This window comes from Liolophura sinensis, chromosome 1 (genome assembly GCF_032854445.1).
Source record: "Liolophura sinensis isolate JHLJ2023 chromosome 1, CUHK_Ljap_v2, whole genome shotgun sequence".
Taxonomy (NCBI): Eukaryota; Metazoa; Mollusca; class Polyplacophora; order Chitonida; family Chitonidae; genus Liolophura; species Liolophura sinensis.
In genome coordinates, this window is record NC_088295.1 from 16,711,914 (window position 1) to 16,730,285 (window position 18,372).

Here is an 18,372-nt window from a genome sequence, read left to right on the forward strand (position 1 = left end):
TCATACCATTGTACACACATTTTAATATATAAATTTGTACACGTGTCCTACTTAAGCCTTAATTTTGACCTGCTTCTGTGTGATGTGGCATTATATCTGCATCCAAAACAGACCCATGTTCTTATATCTGGTGATGGAAAATAAATATCTTAAATATGAATGTGATTTTGTTCTTTCCTTTTGATGTGATGTTCTTGTCCATATGTTAGAAATCTGCACAGTAGACCGGAGATTTACCACACCAAAGACTGAATAGTTCTTTACTAACATTTAATGACATCAAATAACTGTATGCAAAAGTAAAAACTGGCCTGCCCTGTCCTGCCCTGCCCTGCATCACTGAGGCAGCAAAAATTTAATGTAATTCAGACTATCCTGCATTTGATATTTAAAAGCAGTGCACTTGCTGATTTAGACTGACAGTCAACAGTAAGGCTGCATGTTTGAATTCACCTCAGACTGATTGTCACAATGAAATGGCTGAAATATTGCCATTAATTTATTTATTTGTTTGTGTTTTTTGACGCTGTACTCAAGAATATTTCACTTATACGCCGGTGGCCAGCATTATCCTTCCCACAGCCAGCCGGAGAGGAAGCCTGCATGAGAAGGACTTGAACCCACAATGACCGCATTTGTGAGAGGCTCCTGTGTCATTGCACCACGCTGGTGTGCTAACCCCCTCAGTCATGGAGGCCTGTATTGCCATTGACGCTTCAGTGACAGCTCCAAGTTAATAAACCAACCAAATGAAAGGTTGTCTTCTTGCAGTTTATTATCAGTTAAAAAATATCACCATTAATCTAATGATGAGAACAAATAAAGGAAAAAGGTATACACATAAATTTTTTTAAGGGTAAACACTTTCTTCAAGCAAACACTAGGCATTCCTGCTTCTGACCAACTGACACACAGTACATAGCAATGATGATGATCCAAAATAATCTACCTTTACCACAGAAATAGGTTTTCTATTTCATCCTCTGTGAAGCATAAAAAAACCCAGTAAATCCTATTTTCATGTCTATATCTCCAACGATAAATAAGACACTGTCTTTAAAACTTTTGTATCCTTTCTGTTCCACCCATTCATAATGTTTTAATGCCATTCATACCTATAAGTAAAAAGAACAAAAAAAATCTAACAATTCTATGGTAAAATAGAAAACCAAATTCTCGCTGAATTTCAAAACTAGCATTATAATGTAATACCTGCAGTATGGTACTGGCTGTCATGAACAGCCGGTTTACTTATTGTGGTGTACTGCACATTTATGAGGTGAAAGGGGTATAATTTTCTTAACTTTTAAAACAGTAGCAATACAGTATAATGTAGGACTACTTCCAGAATACACGCTCATACAACCTAGCTCCTGACCTAAGATGAAAACCTTGAATGATATATATCGGCTCTAAAAAAAATATGCACGATCCCATGACCTTTCATCTTGAGTAAGCTTTCTATATCTGTCCAGTCTATAAAAAGGCTACAGCTGAAACTTTACTTGTTCAAAAAATCAACTAACAATTACAGAGTCAATATACATATACAATAATAAAAACAATAATAAAAATAATAATAATAATAATCGGAATTTCAGTATGAACAAGAGTTTAATATTCATGTGATATAAATGGTCACTTGTGCATTCTGTTTTGAGCGTGTAACTATTTAAAATCTGCTCTGACAACTTGCACAAAACATATGTATACAGAGTATAAATATTCTAACAATTCCCAGCTATGTGTAATTAAGATCTGTTAGTATATATCACAATTTTGTGTATTCTGAATAAATACATAAAATATATATCTACATTCACATAATTGGACCATATGCAGTTACGGTACACTATCATACACAATAGAATCTATTTAAATTGTATGATTTTAAGAGTTGATATTCAGAAACACTGAACAAATTTTTTGTTAATAGTAAACTGTACAATGAAAACTTGAATCCAATGCCAGCTAAATTGTATGTGGATGCAGGCATATCATTTTGGACCAGCTTATGTAAAGGGAGATAGTACCCAGTCTAAAACTTCCATATAATTGAACGACTACCACTATTTTACTGCTATGTTTCTTTTACTCGGCATAGTAACATTTTATACCTGAGTGGGAAATAGCCTTGTACTCATCAGGACTACTGGTACACCCATTATTCCCCCATGGTTAAGCATATACATAGCAGTAATAAAGCAATAAATGTTGTTATAGCAGAGGCGGTCACTTAAGGTAGAAAAAAAAAAAAAAAAAAAAATGTCAAAGAGATTTCAACCTTAAATACCAGTTAGTGCCAGGGGGGCAGTGTGTAAACAGGTAGAGATCACTTACCAGGGGGGCAGTGTGTAAACAGGTAGGGATCACGTACCCATTAAGAAAACCCATATTTCCCCTAATCAGTAAGAACACAGTGACCTACATCAGATTATTTCCCCATCTTCAACCTTCGTTCCCTTGTAGTAGCTTCAAGCAGACACCCAAACGCCAGGCATACATCTTCAGGAGTTCAGTTCTAGTTGTATAGCTAGTACACACAATGGGTCTGGATTGGCTAGGTTGTTTAAGGTGTCCTGATCTAGACAAGGTTGTGTGTTCAATAGCTCCTGTTTGTTTGGCTAGAACATGTGATTATCAAGGGATTTGTCAGGTACCTAGCACCTGGGGGTTGCCACTAAGTTCTAATCAGTTTCCTTATCCATAAACTTGAAGCTGTTGTAAAAGTGAAATATTCTTGTGCTGAGTAGGACTGAGAAAATCTTACTCCTTAATGTGTATATAAATATTAAATGCAAAAGGTTAAAAATGTATCATTGAAATATCAAAGCAAGAGGTAATTATAGCTTGTTCAAAATCAAGATTCATAACTGAAGAAATCAGAGGCAGTTACTGATTGTACAATGACACAAATACAACATGTAGATCAAAAGATGTGCAATTTTGGTGGTCCATCCAACCATGAACACCATGGATTACCTCCCTTTACAAACTTACATCCTGTGCAATCATCCCACAATCAAATAAACCAATCAAACATCTTCAGTATTATGAAAATATCAGATCCAAAGTGAATTTGTATTAGTAAATGACAAAAGGGCTGTTTTCTGTAATATTTTCTTAATAATACCTATGCTAAACATTAATATTAATCCTGATTATATACCAAAAAAAAAAACTGCATATTGAATCCTGTCTGAAAAGTATTCACAGTCTAAGTTTTCTGACAGAGTTTCTATTTTCTGACCTCAGTAATAAAAATAGCAGAATACGAATATTTTCTTTGCTCCCGTAGGTTATATTTTTTTGATGTTTCAATTGTAACTCAATTAGAAGCATAATCTTTCATCTTGTGTAAAAGCACCCACTTAAGTCCAAAAAAATAAATTTGAACAAATCTGAAATCTTACATCAAATTTTGGGACTTTACATACAAAATTGAAACCCAAAATCGATTACATACACGTAATATGTAACTGTGAGACAAAATATTCTTATCTACAAATTTCAACAATGATTTAATTAACTTAGTTTTTTTGTACATTTATAACATGTATCACATCAACACACACCCTAAATGACCTCAAATTCTGCTCAAAAAAGTGCCCTTGTCGAGGCAATAACATATTATTTTTGGTGCTGAAATTTTTAATTCTCACTGTAGGGTATCAACTTACCATCCAAACAAACCTTACAACACCTGTCTATAATCAATATAACTCTTACAATCAGGAAAAATGAGCAAATTGGACAAAATTTTAGGTCATTTATTGTAATTGTTACTGAAGTAACTGAATTTGTACAGCCATTTATATCCCTGCTCTGTGATCAACACAACCTTATACTGAAACATATACTTGAGATTTTATTTTTCAAAACATGTGAAACATTCCTGAAATATTGTAAAAATATCTGTTCTGTGCAACAAGTTCATTCAGGAACTATATGAAAACCTTGCTCCAATGGGAAGGAACAAAACAAACAACCAAAAAATTTAATACATAAAATACAGGTATGTAATATATATTACCAACAGATAAATTGTTATGATAAAGAGATCGCAGAAAAAAACAAATTACAGACCATTGATTGTACTAAACGCATGTTGTAGCACTTCTGTTTGTAGTTCAGGACAACAGATTAGCTTCATGAAATGGGAACTGTTCATTCTGAGCAAATTTAACTGTTACACATAGTAAAATGGACGTAACTTGTGTTTAGAGCACACAAGTCAGCACCCATCACATAACCAAGTCGATTACCCAGGGTTAGTTAGGCCCAAACATAAATACTGGTCAGACATAAGCCAGTGTAACCCTTTAGTCTGGTGATGAACATTCTCCAACACATCTTCAGCTCTGATCATGCACATTATGGAAAGCTGTGAAACCAGTCAAACCAAAGCATGTACGCTGCACACAGCCTTAAGCACTGCAGAGAACAAGGGCAGACAACTCAGTCGGGCACAATCATGACAGCTGCCTCAGTCAACACTGTTACTTCTAGCCGTCACCTTCTGATTCGTTTTCTTGTGCATGTCGACTTCGTATGACCTGATATCTTCTATTTTCATGTCTGCAAAGATAACATAAACGCCTCTTAGCTCACAAAAAGTCTAAAACATAGTAGGAAAAGTCTTTTATGAGTGTTTTCTATAACAATTAACAATAGGTCTCGCCACAGTGTATCACAGCAAGAAATATATATTAGTACAAGAAATTGTATCTTTAACTTTATTTTTAACAGTTTTTACATCTTACCTATCCACTCATCTATCCAGGCAAAGGCCTGCCTATGTCCCACCTGCAAGATGTCTCGTATAGCCTGAAATTACACAAACTCAATATTACATATAGTATTCAAACTAAACTCAACATCTACTTTAATAACATGCTTTATTTTTTTACATTTTACTAATGCCAAATCTTACAATTAGCTTCATCAGTTGAGCTATTCCAAATATGCCATAGATGCACTGTTGCTGTTATATCACAATTAAATGCTGTTCATACAAGATATGAAATGAGAAAGAATGCAGTTTACTTGACTATTATATTTTCATATTACTACAGATGGCTATTGACATGGCTTAACCCAGTGTCAAGTAGTGTTTGTGATATAAGGGCTACGTTTGCACATTTACTGATTTACATTTACACAGTAAGGTTGTGGAGACAGGGTTTTTTTAAACTCCTGTCCACGTTGATCTGAGTACAAGTTGTCAGATAATTGTGTGCCCTATCCATGTTTAACCACATAAATTAACAAATCAGACACTTCCCTTTTGTGCTTTATGCAAACAAACATCCCAAACAGCAATTTTAAAAACTTTATTATATACAATAAATACTAAAACTCATAATGACAATAATTTGTCTCAATCTTGACACATCTTCTCTCAGGCAGTGGACAAAACTAACACTGTACACAAGTAGAAAAAACGTCTTGTATAGATGGACGAATATACAATATGGAGACATTATAAAAGGTCAACAACTTGGTGTGGCAGTATAAGATTGATTGCAAAGTCTTACACCATAGAAGAACCATTAATTTCATATTGCCTGATATGCCATCATCAGAGTCCAGTTATACATGAGAAAACTATAAACCATATTTAATTTATTTTGCTTTTGGGGTACAATTACTCTCACATAAATCTACACTTAGTGTTTGGTTATCTAAATTTTACTCCACTCTCCTTGATGATATTTCAAGATCCAACCAGATAGTAAACTGGCTGAAGTTAATGGGAGAAGTTTCTGCGCCCCATGTGAGAAAAACAGCTAGAGCTAGAACTCTCAATCTGCGCTAAACAGCAATAGCTTTCCTGTGTTTCAGCCATGAGAAGATTTAAAAACAAAGAATAAAATTCTCAACAACATGCCAAGGACATGTACATACACAACTCACTGATCCTGTTCATTCAGGTGTGTTTAAGACAAACTGCAGGAGACTGAAGCCAACCTTAGTCTTTCCCCACCTTTAATCCTAATCTGAGGTAATCCCCTGGGGTTAGATATCTGCCTCTGGTAAGCTGTTAGACATGCAAGCCCCCGCTCCCCCCTTCCACCCAAACTCCTATTAACTGACAAATAAACATATCACAGCTTTTCCTGAGCAACACAAGGTATTGTATTTGAAGGAAAGCTTGTGAGATGGAATAACAATCAGTGTGTTAATACCACATGCAAGTTATGACTGGCGATAACTCGCCTACCTCCAGCTGTCAGGTGTCACTCGTATTCAGACAGGCACCCAGCCCACATTTTGACCCATCGGTACATAAGCAGGGCATACATGTACATCAGAGTTAGATAACATCCTAACATCCATCAACTAGCAGTACACTGAAGACAGCTGATTGTGCACACTTTTTAACTGACAGGTGTTACCAAGTAGATACAAGAGTAGGCCACATAATCAACACTTCATCAACTGGACTACACCTGACCAGACCTGATTAACACTGCTGTGGACATTCTCACCTGGACTACACCTGACCAGACCTGATTAACACTGCTGTGGACTTTCTCACCTGGACTATACCTTACCAGACCTGGTTAACACTGCTGTGGGCATTCTCGCCTGGACTACACCTGATCAGACTTGGTTAACACTGCTGTGGACTTTCTCACCTGGACTACACCTCATCAGACTTGGTTAACACTGCTGTGTACTTTCTCATCTGGACTACAACGTAAGCAAGACTCATTTCCCAATGGAAGAGCCAATTCAGGATAAGCTTGAGAAGGCAGAGTTCTGCTTCCAGCAATCCTGTGAACAGATTGTCTTCCTTAACCAGAAACTGTGGGATATGAAGATACGCTATAACAGGGCCCAACAAAACAACCACAAAGCCTTTCGCTATAGCATCCGGCTGAAGATTGCTGCAGCTGAAGGTATACGCAATGCTTACTATGAATACGCCTGTGTTAAGGCAGACGAAGTTACTGCCCTTAGGCATGAGATGAATGCACCTCAGGCAGCAGATGATGATGCTGATGATGAAAACGTGGACTTGACAGATGATGATCTTGGAGAAGAAGACATGGTAGTGGACGAGGAGACAGATCAGCAATGAATCCAAAACTTTGCCCGAAGAAAAGGCCCTTCTCAGGGCCAACCAATCTGTAGCGAAAGGGAGCTTTCAGTCTAAAGCATATTGAAAGGCTTAACCTTATGCTTTCTTTTGGGTATGTGAAGAACAATTTGTGTATGTGATATTTATTTCACACCTCAAGTAAATGAGAAAGTAAAACATGTGATAAAGTTATAACCTTGTGAGAAAAAGCCTCCACCCTGCTCTGAAGTCCCCACACCTCAAACTTCACCCTCGTGGCTTTATATGAACACATAATTGGTTGCGTGTTTTCCTGAAACAAAAAACAAAACAAACAAACCCAAAATTAGTCTTAACTGCCAACAAGGCAAAATTTCAAAACAATACAACATCTTTTATTCAATCATGCTGAAATAAATTTAAGCTTAATCATAATTACAATGGTACCAGCAATAAAACATATGGTAGTAGTTAAGTGTATGTACATTTAAAATACATCAATAACTATCAAGGTCGGTTTCATGAAGCTCATTTAGCTAAGTAAGCCTTAAACTACCATGGCAACATATGTTGTAAGGATGTAAAGCCCACTGAGCTTAGGGAAATATAACACTAAGTAAGCTTCATAAAACTGCCCCGATTATTAAACATATCACTTATAATCATTAATACTCATATATAACAGTGAAAAGGGTTAAAAGTTGTAAATAAAATGCTACTGTTTAAAACAAATTTATCGAAAACCAGAAAGTTATGGATATACCAGATATTTTTCATCATAAATGATAGACAAGATGGATGGACTAAGGGGATTGGGTTTATTATAAATTATCTCCCCTTATTTAGGCTGCAGCTGTGATACATGTCCAAATCGGGAACATCAATTTTTTGGCCAGTGGTGTGAGACAGAATTGCTAGCTAACAGATATCTGCTTACAGAAAAAGTTTTTCCCTCTCTTAGTATTAGAGTGATTGAAAAGAACATGAGAAGAGCATGTCCTCTCGTGACAGGTGAGAAGAGCATGTCCTCTCGTGACAGATGCCACATGGAAAGTGTGGAATGAGAACCATTAAAAGAATAGTCAGCAAATAATATAACCTTGCTTATTTCGAATGAGATGTGGGAACAGCCCTCAGAGGCTACAGCATGTTTATAGCCTAGGCTCCTCAGTCTACATGGCACAAAAGCAAAACTAGGCGCGCTCTTGATCATACACAAACTCTGATGTCGCTAGCCTAGCCTAGCCAAATGTGTGGCGTTATTCACCGTTATTACTAGCTGGCGACACTGGTGTTTCCGCATATATGTAAGCGCCCTAGGTTCAGGTGACTTCACTCTGGAAACAGGTGCCTCCTCAGGTTGTACAAATAACTTGTGTCTGATTGGTTAATTTGGTCACATGCATGGCGGTGCTTCCAATTTTCTTGATACGACATCGCAAACATAAACAGTTATGATGTTTATACTTTGGATGGTATATCTTATTGATACATATATGCACTGCATCTAAAAACTCCACTTTCAGACGCCTACTAGCAAGGTTGATACTGTGCTATAGGCTTCACACTCACCCTTGCTTTAACATACATATAAAGAAACACATGAAGGCATTAAAATGACACTTTTGATGCCAACACTTAATTTTTTTCTGATTACGCCCTACGTCAACTTGCGATCATAAGCAACTAGGTTCAACCAGACAAAATCCACCTACATGTCACCAGTTTGACAAAACCATGGGCATCAGTTACCAACTGGGTGCAAGCATGTATAGATCAAGGGCACTGGTTACAACTGGATGCTCAGAGACTTAGAACAATAGAAAATGTCTTATTCAATAGCCCACAACTAAAATGATGTTCCACCCTTACCCTCCAACCTTTCTGTAATGGACCCCTGTTTGTTTTCTTGGACTTGAACTTTGTACAATCCTGAAGAAAACAAAAAGCAATGTTAGTGGCTAGCATCCTAAGTGTTTATCACACAGTCAGGATGAACATATATTACAAACAGACATCTTACCATCAAGCTCATCTTGATAAATGTTTACACTTAATATCCTCATTAAAAATAGTGATTTATCCATTGATTTAATAGGTGTTTAATGCCACTTTTTAGATTTATACAACACTTAAGTTAGAGTTATGGCTGGAGAAAAATGAAAAATGAGAAGAGCAAATCATGCCTGTTACTTGTGTCTCACAAACATCATGGCCTGAAGACACCATACTCCATTAGTCAGGGTCTAGTTTATTTCCTGTACGACCAATTAAACAGCATGACCCCCCAAGGGCTCGAAATATAATACAAGAGCAGAGGGACAAATTAATAAAATATCATGTATCATAAGACTAAGTGTTTTGGACCCCCGTATATGGTAAGACTACACATTGTTACATGAGCTCCCAGATGTATAACTACAGAATTAAAAAACAAAATGCCAAAATATGCTGCTGCAAACAGTTTCTTACTTCCTCTTCTTTGTAATGTTTTTCTACTAATGGATCATAAGCAATGTCAATGAAATCCACCTCTCGAAGTGATATGTCTTCCGAAGGAAGCCCTAAAGACTGGAGAAAGAAAGAAATTCATTTATTTATTTGACTGGTGTACTGAATAACATTCAAAAACAATGAAATTTGCATTCAAGTAACAGAGACGTGTTTTACACTCTGTAATATTAAACATGAAATGGGAACAGTTATACATATAATTGATTAATATTCACAAAGTAAATTTATATTCATATTCAAATTGGTTTTTACAAGCTAAAAGAACTAAAAACTACAGCTGGTTCAGTCGTCTGCTTTGGCTTTACCACAGTTCTTTACATTACATCACTGTTCTTTACATTTCATCATAGTTCCTTACATTTCCTCAATGTCCTTTATGTTACATAACTGTTCTTTACAATACATCACTGTCCTTTATATTACAGTAACATCACTGTTTTTTTACATTACATCCCTGTCCTTAACAATACATCACTGTTCTTTACATCGCTGTTCTTTGAACTGCATCACTATTCTTTATATTACATCACTTTTCTTGACAATACATCACTGTTCTTTACTTTACATCACTATTCTTTACATTACACCAATGTTCTTTACATTACATCACCGTTCTTTACATTACATCACCATTCTTTACATTACATCACTACGCAAATGTTCTTTACATTACATCACTGTTCTTTACAATAAATCTTCACTCTTGCAACAGAAACAAGTCACTATACTGTGTCTGCAGTATATCTACTCACATTTTCTGAGCTGCCATTGTTATTCTCATATCTGGTTTCAATGTGTATAGAAAACCGTGGCAAGAAAGAACACTGAAACAAAGTGAAAACAGACAGGAATATTATAAGAATGTCCTGAGGTGTATATAATATTAAAAACAAGAATGTCATTAATAGATATCATGTTAGCCCCATGATTTGCTTGTGTCATGGAAAATAACAAGGGGTAAAGATAATGCTATACTGAACACTTGAGGGCAGTAGTACAACAATAAATGCTAAAATGTATGTATAACTAGTTTGTCTGAACATCTATAGGTTAACATAAATCTTTATATAGATCTTCAGAAAAGAAGAATACCGAACTGAAACTCATTCATATGTATGTAATAAATGTGTATCGTATTCCTTTGCGGACATCAATACACGTATGTACAACACTTTTAATCTACAGGGTTCTGATATAAATGACCTTACATAAACACTATACCAGAACAACATTGTCCCTGTGTGTGTAAATATACTGTAACATTTTTATTTGAAGAATATTCTTGTTTGCATCATGTATGTTTTTTTATCTTCCTACAATGTAAACATTTGTGAGGTAATTTTGAATATACAATGTATGTTAATATTAATCCCCATTGCACACATTAGTAAAAACTAAAAACATATCATTCAAAACTCGTATTTAACCATGGATTTAACCATGGGATTATGCATGTAATGCAAATAGTTAGACTATAACATCCAGCCAACACATGGTTATGGATGCATTACATGTAAGTTCCAGACCTGCAATTGGGTTGGTCTAACACTGCTATATCTCCTAGGTAGATGAGCTTCTAAGACTGCTTCCAAGCCTTAATTTCCTTCAGAGCGAAGCCATATATGTATGTAATACAGCTGCCTAATTGTATATTGATCTTAATTTCCAGCAATCAACATAGCTCCGCAGAGATGATGGTGATTTGAGTGTCGGCTGGTCCAGTCATTAACTCTTTGTGTAGATTACTGTCTTTACAGAGAGAAACCTAATAATTAGATGGGCTAGCTCACGCCCAAACCATGTACTTGGATTGACTGCTTCGGGTTTGTGGTGAAAAGGGCGCCCTAGTCTTCCCCAAAAATGTGACGTTATTACACTTCAAGGAGTTGTCAATCACCAACAAATCAGCCCGACAACAATACACCAGGATCAATTTAGCCTGCTCCATGGTTTCCATGGCAACTAAATTTGTTTATAGAGAAGCCAAAGTTGCTGAACCTCTTAGAAAGTTAAGCCCGACATAAAGTGCGTAAATAGCACAAAAGATGGACAGGCAGTGAAATGTCAAGGGGGATCAAACAGATGACAAAAGCGCGCGTTAAGGTAATTCATGTGATCTTCCTGGTGTGTGTCAGACGCAGATAGGCGCTTCATTACTCCAGGTGTCTACAGGTCATGAACAAAGCTGACCAGGAAGGTCTGGAACGGACGGCACTGATGTCACCTAGATGGCAGCTGTGATGCTGTTAAGATACAAGCCGGGTGTTAGCCCAGGAAGTCATCACACAGACTTCCCCCATATCCCAACCCTCATCTATCAGAAATATTGGTAGACAGATTTATGTGCAGGCCTATGTGCACCGGGATGAAGTCAATTACCTAAGGACCTGGGTACATATAAATGTAACAAAGCCCATTTGAATAGAGCAAATCTCCTCAGCTAGACTACAGCCATAGTTGATCCCACGGTGATCCCAAGCTCACTCTTTATGGGTTACATTTCTGTTTACAGCCTGCAAGTCTGTTTGAATTTAAACTCTTGGTCTGGTACTCTACAGACAAGATTGTATGTGGAAATCATATAATTTGAGCTGGCTAGGATGAAAAATTGACCTCTGCTGCAATCAGCATAATAGCTACAAAACCATTACATATAATGCGCATATTTTGTCCCCTTTACTGTTAACAGCATCTAGAGAATCTAGGTCTTACATTAATGAGGCACTGTTTTTGAAAGGGGATGAAAAGCTTGTACAATGTATATGGAAAAATGATTAGGGGTATAAATAGTGACAAGAGTATGCATTTCTTGAAAGTGACAACTGCAAAATCTACATGGGTTTCGACAACTCTCCTTGTTTAGAAGTGTACGCGTAAATTATACAGAAATGCACTCTGTATCAGAGTAACTTGTAACAAAGGGAGAAATTAAGAATAGAAAAAAAAAAAAGAAAAATAGAAACAAAAAACAAAACACATGGATGCAAACTATACTAAATGTGTTAGTTTAGCTTAATCTAAAGATGGATAAACAGATTTGTCTCTCTCTCCAAAGTTCCCCCCATTCATTTTGGGTAGAGAAGAATTTTTTAATATTTAAATTTAAGTTTATTCACCTCAGCGACTTACAGAGATATCGTACTGACATGGTTAATGCCTGCCACAATGTCAAAATGTCAAGATAACCTATTCAGCAGACACATCTGACGTCGTCTGTGGATTAATTAAAAAATATTAAAAAATATTTGTCAATTAAAAATAATTTGTTAATATGTCAATTAAAAAATATAACAGAAAAAATTGCTTGCCCGTGTCAAATCAGGGAGTCATAGATACAGGTTCATAGATTCCTGATACAAACCGGCAAAACTTTCCTTGTTATTTTTAACTGTACATGTATTTGTTCATTTCCTTTTCTGTGCTCAGACCTATACACATCCTAATATTGTATGTGAATTCATATTTTATTGAACATGTAAACATGTCTCAAATGAAGTACTGAATGAAATGTCTCATGTCTGATCAAGTGTTCAGAGAAGATATTAATATTACACTTACACCCTGGAAGCCTATATGATACGGAGACTAAAATTAACTACCAGAAAGTAGAACAGTACCTTGACATGTAGGTACATTCCACCACACACATTCACTGTCAAACGGTATTTGTACATGCAGGCACTTAATTCTTAAATAGCTGAACTTTGATAAAGCCTACTTATCCAGAAGGAGAAGAGAATGCACCACCATGTCATGACCTCTAGTGGGGTCACACTGACCATCTGGGTGTAACCGTGGGAGACAATATCTGTATACATTACACAAATATGTGGTATGCATGCATGGAGATTAGCACAGCCTGGTAATAAATAACTGACCAAAAAAGGACACTTTCTTTCACTTTAATCAGATGAATTATGAAAATATCAATATCTTTATGTGTAAGAAATTTGCCAAACAGCCAAATTTACACTCAAGGTAAGGAAAACATACCTTAGACTGCAAATACACTTATAATCATAGACATAAATGAAACACAGCATGTCTGCTTGGAAAATCATGCTGTGGCTTTCTACAATTGTTATATCAAGTCTTTACAATCAGAGTCTAAGGTGCATGTTTACCAACTTGATTATGTCAGCCTGAAATTTAATGACTGTATATTTAAGACTATATATTGCACTGTAAGCTTACGTGTACATGTGTGTCTTGTTTCCTTTTGATTACATAATTCTTCAACCTTTTCAGATCAGGTTATGAAGCATTAACCAACACAACTCACCTTATAAGTACCGTACCTCAGAGACACATAGCTACTTCAGAGACACATAGGTACCTACCTCAGAGACACATAGGTACCTCAGAGACACATAGATACTTCAGAGACACATGGATGCCTCAGAGACACATGGATGCCTCAGAGACACATGGATGCCTCAGAGACACACAGGTACCTCAGAGACGTACAGGTACATCAGAGATGCAGAGGTGCCTAAGAGACGCAGAGGTGCCTCAGAGATGCACAGGAGCCTCAGAGACGCATAGGTGCCTTAGAGACACACTTTAATGTACAAGCATTAAGCTTGTATCCAGGGTCATGGGTCATTTCCTGTCAATGTCACTTAATCATGATGCTTGACTTGAAGGCTATGACTAATTTCCTCTTGCAGTTCAAGTTGTTAAGAGTGTTCCATGCTATAACTTCATTATTTACTGATTCCTTGTTAATTAGACACTTTTCACTTATCCTTTTTAGGGGCAGAGGAAACCAGCATGCCCAATTTAAACCACCAACCTCTGGCAAGTTATTCAGTCAGGCGTGCAACTATCAAACTTGTCACACTTGATGGTAGACAAGTGGTCTTCAACAAATGCACCATTCTGCAAATGGCTCCATAAATTGCAAACTCCCCTGACAACGTACAGAACTGTCTCCAAGGCGTCTACAAATACAATGTAGTGAGAATGTTTATAAAAACCTACAATTGTGCTGTCTACCGTGGGGATTTAACCCGCACCAAATGTGCATTGTGGTTTATTAGTCATACATCTGACTGAGCTATATCCATTTACTGTGGAACTCAATGGTGATAAAGAGTTCATTAGATTCATATTACCATATAAGTATCAAGGAATAAAAGTAAAACTTACCGTGTATTCTATGAGCCATGAGTCACACATGAAATAAACCAAAAGGAGATGAAATAAGACCATTTTGCAATTCCACATACTTAATCTTTGTATATTACATCTATCAATTACAAGAAACAAATAATAATACACATTAAGGTCACTTTTTGTTAACGTCCCCAGATTTGACAAGTACCTGATAAAGGGCGAACATTTTCTCTGAGCTCTATACCAATTTCCTTTAAAAATAACCCTGACCACAGCCATGTAAGTTGTAAGTGAAATATAACTGAATATAACATAAAACCCCAACACCCCAATGTGAATTTCATTAATTATTATGATGTTCCATACACTATCATCAGATCTTTCAGAATTATTATTTATGACAATGATTTTGAACAGTACTTACTGCTTGAATAATATGAACAGATATACATGTAGATCAAGGCTGAGGGATAAGATTCAAGTGAAGATCTTCAAAATCAGTACCACAATCAAATGTATTTTAAAGAAGTAACCAACATGAGCACTTTTTAAAATTTTAAATTGTAAAATTAACACATTATAACACAGAAGAAAAAATAAATAAATAAATAAATCACCTTACCTGTGATTGTGAAGGGGTAAAAGTTCCAGGCTTTTTCAGTAATGTAAAACACATTTGGAATTAATGCCTGCATCCAGTTTGGTAACCGACTGAAAGAGAAATTATTAATGGTAAGCTGTTAAAGATGATTATAGCTTTGTGTGGAAGTTTCATTACTTGACAGCTCCATTTATTTAGTTATGAGATCAGTTTACAAAATACCTCATTCTCACAAAGAGTAAATCCTTGAAACTAAATTTTTGGAGCACGCTGTCAGAATAATACATACTTTTGAATTACATGATATTTTAGAGTCAACACCTGTATTGCATTCTGCACAACTCAGGTACATGTATTATGGCACAATTTTCATTCACTGTACAGTATGAGTGTTTTCTTGTTTCAAAAAAAAAACAATTTCATGGTATGAAGCATCATGGAATTCAATTTAAGTTTTCTGGCCATTTAAAAAAATTTAATACCAATACATATATATACATGTATCTCATTAAACCGAATCTTCCTTATTTGTGACAGGCTATTTCCTGGTGCAGGCACTAAACGTATATGGGATTCAACAGAAAAAGGAAATTGATCAAAATAACACTGAAAAAAGCCCAAATTGAGATAAGTAAACAGAATTTACTATGATTTCAAGAAAAAAAAAAGAGGGGAGTGAAATTTTATGTTCTGTGTGATTTTTTTTTTTACTCGGTACAGAAGTGAAATTTTCTTGGGTTTTTTTTCTTCTTGTTACTGTTGAATACTGTTATCGTACATATTTTTCTCAATTACCCTGGTGCAATCTGTTCCACAGGATGTCCAGATTTTAATCCTGCATGTACGCAACACTGTTTTTGCTGTGTGACTTGCTCCATGACAGTTAATTGGTGCATGTCCACAGCTCATTACAGCGAAATCCCAGGCTGTTTCTTGCCTATGAAGTGAATGTTCTACACTAAAAGGTTACACATAGCACGATAGCTCATCTTGCTACCTTAGTATTACCAGAAGACACATCCATGTATATGGACATGCAGTCTGTAATCTCATTATTGTTCACTGATGCACACGCATGCATCTATATACTGCTTATTCCAGCCCTGGATTTATACATTATTCACTGCACAGTCTCTAGTCACCATACATGTACAATGTATATAAGCGAGATACAAAAACTTCCACTCACTAAATAATCCCCTGTATACCCCCAGCGGCAATACTGGGTTCCTACAGCTACATGTATCTTATCTACCTTTAATATAAGGGCCTGGGTTGGAGAACTAACATAGTTAAACATTCAAATTTACACTGACAATCTTATATAAAAGACTCTTGGCAAACTATCAAGATGAATTTCAGCCAAGACTCAGTACATCTTTACTTCCTTGCCTTAGACTAACGTGAAACTGACTATACATCATAAAAGCCTGTGTACATGTACTTGTATACTTATATCTAATGGCATATCCTGAAACAACAACTGTCAATTTATCTACTTGATAGGAGTTGAAGAATACTTTACTTATACTATGGGGGGTCAGTTTTATGGGAGCCGGGGAGGAGATTCCAGAGTATCCAGAGTTAACTGATGATCTTTCACGAGAAACTACACACTTCTGTATGTGAAGCACATATTTTCACAGGGCAAGCTCAAGGTGATTTCCATACTTGATAAGGCAGATAATGTGAAGGCAGCATGTTTTTTAATCGCGTAACATGGTGCTAGTGTGAACAGGATCTTGATCTATTGTTATGTCCAAAAATTATCGTTGCGCAACAATGTTACAATGTATCAGCTTCTACTGTTACAGTAATGTCGTAATGATGAGCTGAAGAACAAACTTTTGACATCAATAAAATGACACTCAAGTCCTACTGCCGGGCATCTGACACATCCCCATTTAATATCCTAGGAACTTCATACAACCTAAATACCCTAACCACGCCTGGCCATCAATTCAAGGCCCCAGTGAAAAAACTAGAGCCCAAGGGCTGTGAAATGGGTCTATTGCTATTCTTCTATTTTTGTTTTATTTTAATTAATGACCAACTGTCTTCAAGAACAATTCATTGGGCCTATCAGTTATTCTGTCTGTAATGGAGGACCCGGCCCCACCTCATTATGACATGACTTTAAAGAGAATGCATCGCAGCAGAACTTCATAGTATGACATACTGTAAGATTGTAAACGTGTTCTTGAAATTTTTTTGGCAACTAAGTCGTTACCATTTCTATTTGTTTAGTAATAGTGTAAGCATGAAAATCTCCATTACTTGTACCACTGCTGTATGTGGCAACAGACCAAGATAACATATCGTAATACAATACATGTTTTGGTCCTTGCATTGTATAGTTGTATCTCAACAGTACAAATATGGCAAGCACACATAAAATAAATCTACAATCTGTCAACCTTTTTTTTTTATCTTTTCAGGATTATATCCAAATGTCCATCACATATAACGAACGTTATAAACAGCTCATTCCACAAATTAACAGATAACTTCTTCAACGGACTATGAAAAACTTTGTATAATAAGTCTGTTGGCAATCATGCAATTAGGAAGATCAACTATTGGGTAGTAACCCAAGGGGTCAAGCAGTGCTAAAGGTAATTTTCAGAGGTAAAGTGGTACTCCCTACTTTTCCAAGAAAACTGGTTAAGCCTACCACAGCACACATTTTTTGAAAATACTCAACACTTCACCATTTTGGGTCCCCAGCAATACACCTGGAAAGTGTGAAGTTGACTGAGTGAAGAGGGTTGAGAAAACTGATATACATGTGTATACATGTACATGTCTATATAGATCTACCGCTACAGAGATTCTTGTAGTTACATATAGGACTACAAGTATATGTATGTTCATGTCGATTGCCCAGACTTGTCACAACATTCCAGAATAAATTAATTATTTCAGCTCTTCCTCACGAGGAATGTATGTGAAAGACGCTCACATTTATTTAGGCCTGTTACACCTCAACCTGTAGGACTGCTGGGTTTATTCCAATACATCCTTCACTGACAACTTTATCTTTTCATTTCATCTTGATAGCAGGTGTTGCACT

At 36.2% G+C, this 18,372-nt stretch overlaps 1 protein-coding gene across 1 annotated transcript in view; it reads right to left on the minus strand.

Annotated features, from left to right (window-relative positions):
* Positions 1 to 764: 764 nt before the first annotated feature.
* The window catches only part of LOC135471261 (cytoplasmic phosphatidylinositol transfer protein 1-like), a 30,612-nt gene continuing 13,004 nt past the window's right edge, over positions 765 to 18,372 (minus strand). The window contains exons 3-10 of the mRNA XM_064750424.1: positions 15,321 to 15,409; positions 14,732 to 14,739; positions 10,333 to 10,404; positions 9,539 to 9,637; positions 8,939 to 8,998; positions 7,284 to 7,379; positions 4,764 to 4,827; positions 765 to 4,578 (exon numbers count right to left, since the gene is read on the minus strand). Coding sequence (XP_064606494.1) covers positions 4,487 to 4,578; positions 4,764 to 4,827; positions 7,284 to 7,379; positions 8,939 to 8,998; positions 9,539 to 9,637; positions 10,333 to 10,404; positions 14,732 to 14,739; positions 15,321 to 15,409 — 580 coding nt within the window. The 3' untranslated portion in view covers positions 765 to 4,486. The remainder of the gene's footprint in view (positions 4,579 to 4,763; positions 4,828 to 7,283; positions 7,380 to 8,938; positions 8,999 to 9,538; positions 9,638 to 10,332; positions 10,405 to 14,731; positions 14,740 to 15,320; positions 15,410 to 18,372) is intronic.